Raw genomic sequence first — 9955 nt, 5'->3', positions numbered from 1 at the left:
TAATGACACCACGCGGAAGCCAAATTTTTCCTCAAGTGAACATGAGGAACATCAGGACATCCAAAGTGTCACATTAACCGTAGCCATCATTTTAACCATTCCAGTATACGCCGGATAGTTGCGATGATCTATTGCTACTTACCTAAGGTACACTAGATCCGGGTGTAGGATCTTTCACTCAAGAATACCCAAGCAATCCCTTAAAAGTAAATCAGACAATGTGAATATGTGATCTTGTTATTAAGGTAACCTCTCTTTAAGTGGTCCCCAGCAGAGTCGCCAGTTCTGTCATACGGTGAACTGACTTGGGGTGTTTTGCTTTTTATCGCAATGTCGCGGATAGCAAGAGTCGCCACCGACTTTTCTTTTATCCAATAAGGAAAGGTGGAAAAGAACAGGAAAGACCTCAATAGATTTTGGGTTCGGGAGGTACATTATACAAAGGGAAGGTGTTAGCACCCTTTGTATCCATGGTTATCCATGGGCTCTTAATTACTGGATCACTTATATTTTTGTCTGAAAAGTGTCGGTGAATTGCTTAAAAAATGTTTGAAAGAGAGTTTAACTTTGTAATGATTCTTGTATGAATGTATACAAAGTATTTATCTCATTTAATTTTGAAAATGGTTTAGAAAAATATAACTCAGTAATGATTCTAGTATGAATGTATACCAAGTGGTGATTTTCTAGGATTTGTAAAGTGTAAAGTGTGAGGGGTGGAAAATGTTTTAGGTTAGGATCCAGTAATTGAGAGTTATACCTTCCTAAGGTCGTTATGAACGTTTCCTATCCTTATGAGGGTAAAACTGTCCTTACTATTGAGAAGTAAGTAATTTTACCCTTTGGATGTTTAAGGGTCACCGTAGGGTCGTCGATAGGTCATTGAAGGCAACAGTTGTAAGGATACCTTAGCATTCGAAGGGACGATCATCATTTAACCGTAGGCTACACCGAAGGGTCGTCGAGAGACGAAATCATATATTCGAAGGCAACATCCGAGGGACTATGATTTATTTTATGATGATTTAATCGAAGGGCCATTGCTAAGTGTATCCCCACATTCGCGGGACATGACCGTAATACCGTAATATCATAAGGCAAAAGAGAGGTCCAAGATCACATATTTAAAGGCCGCATTTTAAAGTTAATTAGGTGATTATGATGAATCTCCACATTAAAATCAATACATTAAAAATAATACATTAAAATTAATACATTAAAATTAATTATTAAAATTAATTATTAAAATTAACACATTAAAATTAATTAAGCAATTTAGGGTGAGCCTCCACAAGGGTATCCCACAAATAAAGTGGAAGACCTAACGGCGGTCTTTTTTTCTGGGACATACGAACCTTTGCAAAATTCAACAAACGGGTTAGCATACCAAATCAAGGTGCAATCGAGGATTACACCGCAAAAGAAATCACAACAGTAATAGGATCAAATAAACAATGCTTGGCTATGATAAAACATGAATGAAAAGTCATAACAGAAAAGCTGGCTACTGTCAGGTTCGCGCCTGCCTCGCCTAGCGAAGGCTTAGCGAATACTCGCTGCATGCTCGCTTAGCGATGTGCTAGCGAGCGGCTGCGGATTCCGGTTTTAATAACGATATAATGGCAGCAAGCTTCACACTTTATAGCATTCATTACAGAGATTATGTGGTTAGACATTCAACGGTTCATGCATACTTAAATTCATATGTAAAACTTAAGATAGTTTCATAAATTCAATCATGATACCATGTGCAAATTAAGAACATAGGGTAGTAATAGCAATGCCAACCTGTTTGTAATCGAATGGTAACCTTGAATTGGCTGATCGGATCGAATTGAGCGGAAGTGACCTTGCCGCCGCCGGCTTTTCCTTCAGGGCTTCCTTTAGGGTTTCCGTCTGTAAGCGCTAGGGTTTGCTTGCTAGAGTTCTCCTCTCTCCTTTTTTCGTCTTTTTTCTTTTCATTACTGAAGTGCTGGTATTTATAATGCCCTTTTTCATGACCTAATGGGCTCAGAACGAAGCCCGAAATTTTTTTGTTGTCTGTCAGCCTCGCTAGGCGAGCTGGTAGCGAACGTTTGCTTCGCTAGGCGAGCGTGTAGCGAACGTTCGCTAGGCGAGCGTGTAGTGAACGTAACGTTCGCTAGGCGAGCGTGTAGCGAACAGGCCAGTTTGGGCCATTTTCTGGATTGGGCCATTCGTGAGCTGGGCCTTTGTCCCTTTAAGATCAGTGCCATAAAATGAGTCGGAATGCCCCTGAAAAATGTCTTGAACTATTGATGGGCAAATTTTGGGGTATGACACCATGACTTTGACATCTAGTAGTTATTATCAGGAAGAGCTAACCTCTTTCACTTTACCCTAATCCTAGATGACGATCGATTTTAGGCTTCTCTATAGAACTTTGTGACAACTCTTGGCTCCTTCTAAGTCTACACACATTGTCACAAGTTCATCTCAGACATTGTAGTATTTCATTTTAAGATTGACAATAAATGGTACTTCCCCTAAGGCTACAGGGGAGGGCCTATCTAAAGTACAGATGCAGATGGATTTTCATGTAATAACAAGGAATTTCATGTCAAAGGCCTACTATGCACTTCTTTTTACAAAGGTTAATAGTATTTCTATAAATCCCTAAGGGTGGGGCACATTATCGTTGAAACCATGCAACTTTGTACCCTTGTAAGGTATCAAACTTTATTTTCTCAAGTCCAACTTGATTAAGAGCTCTGCATGCATGATGTCACATGGACTCCCTTTGTCGACGAGAATTCCCAAGACATTGTAGTTGTCCATGGTTTCCATGATTATTAATTAAAAATTATTGTTTGGTATCCCTCATATCCTTTCATTATCCCTAAATCCCATAATGGGTTGTATAGTACCCTTTCCTAATGCTCGTTTCCTATTCTGATCAACATACATCATCTATATGATTTTCCTCTTGACGGATTCCTTTGATCGACATACATCATATATTTTTTTCTTTTAATATGGTTTTCTTCATTAATGATTTGTCCCCATTGTTGGTTCCTCCGGCTGCTCCAATTGTCTTCCCTATTGAGGTATTATCCTAACAGTGGGATCTTTTTCTTCACGGAGATTCACTTTTACGGGTAGCTTTCTGTAGAGAGTTACATCCTATCTTCTTGTCCTCTTTATGACCATATTTCTTCATGTACCTTCCAAGCTTCCCCTTTTTGATCAATTCTTCAATTGCATCCTTGACGTTGATGTATTAGTTGGTCTCATGCATATGGAGTTTGTGAAATATATAATATTTTTATTTTTCAACGCGTATGGACTCCTTCACGAATTTGAGGTACTTCACCCGACTTCTTTAAACTTTGTAATGGAATAATTTTGTAATATTATTTCTCTTGACATGCTCAAAGGGGTGTAGTATGAGAAATAAGAGTAGGTTCCCTTATTCCTTTTGATGTCTCTGTCTTCACTCTATTTGTCATCCCTATTTTCCTTATATGTTGTATTCTTATTAATTTCTTTAGACAATAACCTATCTTCGTAATTGATGTATGATTGAGCATATGCGAACAGTTCGCTCATGATCTATTTCTCTTTTAAACCCAAAATTTCTATAAATATTCTATTTGGCCCCAAATATTCCTCAAAGATATAACACCACAAATTTCTAATGACTTCTATAGTGACCATGCCAATGTATTACCTCAAGGTTTCCTTCTTCATTTGTAGAATGGCACCGAGCACACCCAGTGTCTTTGTTTGAGGCTTTCAGGAGGTGAAATGAGACGTAAATTTTTCGCTAAGTGCCCTCAAAGAACTGACAAAGTTATCCTTCAAACTTTGAACCAAGTCATGGCGGGTCCTTTCAACATGAGAACAAAAATCTTGAACTTTACTACATTACTGGATTATGGTAGTTTAAAACGGTGTTCACGTGCTCAACTTAATCGTCAGGATCCCAATGCATCATATGTCTCCATGTTTGAGGATTTCTCCAAAGACCTTAATTATGATGATGGATTATGTTATTCTTTTTGTGAATGGGTTCGATCGATGATGAACGATGAACGATGATCTGTTTAAGAAAGTTATAATTGGGCCTCTTTTGTGGGTGATAGGGAGAGGGATGCCTTATTAGGAAAGACAATCATTAGGTGGCGTGTGGCTTATAGTTCTACCATTAGAGTCACGTGGAGGAGAAGGGTTGTTGTGGCGAGGCGAGGTGATCAGAGCCTTCTTGGTAGTTATTGATGGTCGTGAACCGAGGTTGCCAAGTGAATTCATCAAAATTCCTCTAGATTTGCAGCATTGTAAAACCTTGATTTCCATCACAATCTCAACATGAATTTGTCTAGGCTATATTTTACGCGGATGAGTCTAGCATTATGTTTGTAGCACATTGAAGATGTTCAATAAAATATCGTTTGTGCTCGTGGCACCAAAAGAGGCTTGAGAGTGTTGAAAGAAATGCATCGGTGGATGGACCAAAATATGCGGAAGAATAATCTTAGGATGTGGTGGAGGAATATGAGCATGTTGTCGATGAACCTGAGCATGTCACTGAGGAAGACAACTTTGTCGGAGTGAGGGATTGTGGATACCAATTCTTATTGGAACCAAGGGTGGAGGAATTGGTACTTGATGTTTAAGAGTTATTGTTGAACCATGTGGATCTTGATGAGGAAGGTCATCACCGACGGCGGAAATAACTAACATATACAACATTGTTTTGAAGGACCTGGATTGATGATAGGATACGAGAGGTTGACTTTGAACCAACCATCATATATACGACAAAAGTAGTTAGAATCGAAGAAAATTTACTCTCGCATAAGATCATCATGGATGTAATCAAGGGATCCATGTGTTCTTTGTTTGCCTTTATTGAACTTCACTCTGCAAGATTTTCCAAGTACACAGGGTTCATCACAAAACAAAGAACACATGGATCCCTTGATTACATCCATTATGATCTTTGGGGGCCTGCAAGATGTCCATCACAAATGATACATGTGTTCTCGAAGAAAAAGTAGTACTAGAATAGAGGAAGAGTGGTTTGATGATGAAAACCATTGTAAAAGGTTTATTTATGTGTATGAGATTATTCTCCAATGGACAAAGAGGGTACATGAAGAAAAAAAGTTAGAAATTTACGCGTCTAACTCAGAATCATATGTGTGTGTGTGATCGTTGTCGATATCTTCGAGTTTTCCGGATTGTATGACGTGAAACACAGAAGACTGATAAATAAAAATCATAAGACTTATAGTGAATGAGAGGTGTCTTCCTATATAATACTCAGGGGATGTGTTATCTGTGAGGGAGGTCATTTGCGATAGCACACCAAACACTTTAAATACATTAAATAGATTAAATATATTGGATTGGATATAAAAATATTCCTTTGTATTTTTATTTTGTTTCTTATTATAAAAAAATTGATAATAAAGAAAAGAAAAAATATTACTACGGAACTTTTTATATGAAGGATTATTCATTATATCACATTAGTCCAATTTTGATTTTTGTATTTCCATATCACAACTCTAAATAGAATTGTTTTGATTTAGTTAGGAGGAAGGTTAAAATCAAAAGGAGTGGCTTACCAAAACAAAACAAAAAATCAAAAGGAGTGAAAGCTACATGTCACTCGAGTGTGTATATAAATATATAATTTCATTTCCTATTTGTACCACCGATGAGAGTTACTACTACTAGTTACTAGAGTAATCTCTTTGACCTTATTAATTATATACACACTCTCTGTCACAGAATCCTCACCATCATCTCTCTCCGCACCTTGTTTTGCATAACAATTCATATTTCACAACTCTAACCACTTTGCTACATCACCAAACATAACTGTCCCATGAATCTCAATAATGCCGCCACACACAAACACATGAAGGACCGGTAACTACCAACATTCATCTCAGAAACAACAGGTTTGTAGTTCTCACAACTCATCTTTGAATACATAATATATTTAAGGTCTATGTTCCAAAAAATATGTTTTCATGTTCTTTTAATGACTAAATAACAAGGTAACAACAATCTCATCCCGTTTTTAATAAGATTCTAACATGTTGTCTTCATTGTTGATGCATATAATGTGATGGCCATAAGAGACATAGCTTTTCCTCTTAGATGGGTAAGAAAGGAAGCAACTGGTTCTCATCAGTGAAGAAAGTTTTCAAGTCTTCTTCTAAGGACTCGCCGGTGCCGGAAAACAAGGTTACTCATTCATTCATTCCCCTCTTCTTCATATATTATTTGCTCAAATGAGACTTTTGGTAATTTCTCATTAACTGATGAACTTTTTTACCAAATAAGAATCTGGTTCCTTTGATAACTTTAGTTTTAATCAGTAATTAGGTATAATGAATGAGTCATGCATGACACTTAGTCTATTGAATATTCAAAGAAACCAAATTGCTTACATATTATTATGGCAGTGTGTGTAGCTTTCGCATTAAAGAATAACATCTCCTACATAATAAGTACAGTAAATGAACTTTTTAGTTGTGGTTGTTGTCTTTTATGGAACCACATAAAGGATGAATCTACCTTGCCTTTAGGACCAACAACCCAATTCAGTATGTAATTATATGTCTACATGGTCCCCTATCATGTGAATTTAACATGTATCACATAATTTTGTTAGTATTTGTTTCTGTCACATACTTATCATACAACCTAACATATCACATCATTCATCTTCATCATCATGTGTTTCCTATGTTAGATCTCCATCCTCTTAAACTAATCCATCCACCTAGTTTATTACTTTATTATTCTATATGATTTTTCAAATGATTGTTGGTTATCAGTTAGGGACCATTTGGATTGTTATATTTGAGTTTATGTATATAGTATAATTACTAAAAACAGCTTATAGCTACGTCTTAAGCTGTTTTTATAAACTCTCCTAAACAATTTCGTAAGTACGTATGTCACCAGCAGATAAACTCAAATAAGTCAATATTACGAGACCATCAGAAACTGTTTTTAACAAGGACTTAATTTGTGTCCATTCTTCTTTTACTTTCAGAAGGAAAAGGAAGAGAATTGGCAAAATGAAACAGCAGAGGAAGTATCTATGGAGCATTTTCCTGCATATAGTTCACCAGATATCACCAATGAAGGAAGTACCACATCAACACCAATGACGGAAGAAAGAAACCATGCTATTGCCTATGCAGTAGCAACAGCAGCGGCGGCTGAGGCTGCGGTGGCAGCTGCTGAAGCAGCTGCTAGAGTAGTGAGATTGGCAGGCTACGGACGTAACTCTAAGGTCGAAAGAGCAGCAATACTCATTCAATCACACTATAGAGGTTACCTAGTAAGTCTTCTTTTATCTGTTTTGGTAAAGTTGTTGATCATTATTTAATACTTGAGTAATTCCGTTTGGTCCATAAATATAAGCCACCAACTCTCAAATTTTTGGTTACATGTATTAATAACACATGAATGAGACTTGCATTGACTCACATTGATTTTCACCATATCATATCATATATAGTAGTAAACTTATATGGAAAATATTTGTATCACATTGTCTATCTGTCCGTGTCAAGTATCGTGTCCATGTGTTTAATTGGTGTTGATCTGTGTATGTAGGCTCGACGTGCACTGCGTGCATTGAAGGGGTTAGTAAGATTACAAGCACTTGTGAGAGGACATAATGTGCGGAAGCAAGCACAGATGACAATGAGATGCATGCAAGCATTGGTGAGAGTACAAGGAAGAGTAAGAGCTCGCAGACTCCAATTGACTCATGAGAAACATCAAAGAACAGTTGAGGAAGAACAACAACATCATCCTATGACAAATGGTTGGGATTATAGGCGTCAAAGTAGCCAGAAAGTCAAGGAAAAGGCTCTTCCACACACTTTCAAGCGTCAGGTGAATGCTTTATGCAAAAAGTATATATGAATTAAATCCATATAATATATAGTTTTGATTTTGATTGTTCATAAATCTGTTTGCAGCAACAACAAAAGCAGTATTTGCATATAGATCCAACTCCAAGTGTGGATGATATTGAAAGCTATGTGAATGAACGTGAAAGAGCTCAATTGGATTGGAACTGGTTGGAACAATGGATGTTATCACAATCACACAATGTTAAGCACTTAGGACTGGGCCCACTTGAGACCCCACCCTATACAACCACCACTGATGACATGTCTGAGGAAAAGACAGTTGAAATGGACATGATGGGCCTTATGAACCAAGAATATCATGAGTTAAGCCCAATCTCTAAATACCACCAAAGACAGCCCAGTGTACCAAGCTATATGGCCCCAACACAATCTGCAAAGGCCAAGATTCGGAGTCATGGCCCATCAAAGCATCGGGCTTCGTTTGGGTCTTACTGGAGCTCATCAACAAGGAGTCCTACAATTGGGCTGGGCTATGACTCGTCTGGCTCTAGCGGGGCCACGGCTGCTCATGCGATAACAAGAAGCCCAAGCCCAAAAATGAATGGGGTTCGTCTTCAATCGAAACGGATTTCGGGTGTTGCGGATTGGCCCATTCCTCCTGGAGGTCATGGATGGACAAGATTTGATTAATCTGTTATATTTTTCAAAACTTGTTTTGTGTGCATGCATTTGTAATTTAATTATTATATAAGGGCAGTGTAATGTCATGAAATTGTATAAACCGCATCCCTGAATAATATCTAGGTATCCTATTTTATGTTATGTCACTGCCACTCGGAAAAATGGTCCTCCATGTTTTTTTGTTCATTTGGTATAAAATAAGTTAATGTTTGTTTGTATTTCTAATTCTTTTTTATTAAAACGCATATTTCCGGAAACAATAAAAATTATATTCTCTGAGTTACTATATTGTTGTTAATAAAATAAACTGCAAAAAGCTTCTGCATAGCTTGAATGGAGGGGAGAACTGATGGAGAAAAGTAACGAAGAGGAATGAAGGTGAATCATTGAGATAATGAGGGTTTGAGACTAGGTAGTGGACATGCGGCCGTTAGCAAAACCTCGATAGCAGATGAATGTAGAGCTAAGTTTCAGAGAGATTGACGAGGTAGTGATCCCATCAAAGAGAGATATCCGAGGTTGTCAGATTCTTGAACGTAATGAATGAAAAGCTATTATCAACCAGGTTAGATCCAGAAGATATTTGTGAATTTACCAAGGTTCCAAAGGAGACGATCTGGTGGAGTTTCAAGGTCTGAGTAAGGATGCAAAGCATAACAAAGCATTTAACATCAGACAAATGCCATTCAAACATGCAGGTGAAACTGGTTCTAGAGGAACTAGAGACTCGATGACATATGCTCACGTGATCAAGAATAAAAACAATCGACCAAGGCATAATCGCAACAAGGATACTAGGTCCATGCGTCATCGGAAGGAAAGCTCTCTTTTGCACATGCTTAACAAAGCATATGTCTAGATCAATGGATTCTTGTGGTCCACTGAGGATTTACATGCCATCGGGATGATAAAGAGTTTTGGAATCATCGGAATCAGATGTTAGCTCCGATGAGTGGATTGGGGAAGATGAAGATAAATCAGAAGATAATGATGATTCACCCAACAATTGGGTTGGCGGGTCAGAACTGGGGAACGTTGAAAAATTTAAAAATGTTTTAGTTGTGTTTTCAAAGACGGCAGCAGGAAAGGCGTTTCCGTGGAAAAAATGTGTGGAGGTAGCGCTTGAAGTGACATGTGCAATCAAAGAAAGGAGAGGATTTTAAAGCATGTGGCGGGCAAACATAGGATGATGAGAAAAATCTAACTTCAATCTTGGACAAATATTTAAACGTGGCCTCTTTGAAGGTGAACAAGGGTGCAGGCATACAAAGGACAAATAGGGCCTTCAAACATGTAATTTTGGGTTGATAAACAACACTTTTTTTCAGCATTCTCCACCAATCTTGGAACAAGAAGTATTCTGGACATTATACTACTCATCTATCAGGCCTCATAATCACTTG

The 9955-nt window shown here is 37.7% G+C and overlaps 1 protein-coding gene across 1 annotated transcript; it reads left to right on the top strand.

The window, feature by feature from the left end:
- The first annotated feature begins 5665 nt into the window (after nucleotides 1-5665).
- On the top strand, nucleotides 5666-8770 carry LOC127081873 (protein IQ-DOMAIN 21). The gene is made up of 5 exons (XM_051022101.1): nucleotides 5666-5930; nucleotides 6112-6219; nucleotides 7037-7327; nucleotides 7606-7890; nucleotides 7977-8770. Exons 2-5 carry the CDS (start codon nucleotides 6133-6135, stop codon nucleotides 8559-8561), a joined length of 1248 nt encoding a protein of 415 aa, XP_050878058.1. The 5' UTR covers nucleotides 5666-5930; nucleotides 6112-6132; the 3' UTR covers nucleotides 8562-8770.
- Nucleotides 8771-9955: the final 1185 nt, after the last annotated feature.

This window comes from Lathyrus oleraceus, chromosome 5, assembly GCF_024323335.1.
Source record: "Lathyrus oleraceus cultivar Zhongwan6 chromosome 5, CAAS_Psat_ZW6_1.0, whole genome shotgun sequence".
Lineage (NCBI taxonomy): Eukaryota > Viridiplantae > Streptophyta > Magnoliopsida > Fabales > Fabaceae > Lathyrus > Lathyrus oleraceus.
The sequence above is the reverse complement of the archived record's forward strand: the minus strand, read 5'-3'. Positions and strand labels throughout refer to the sequence as shown.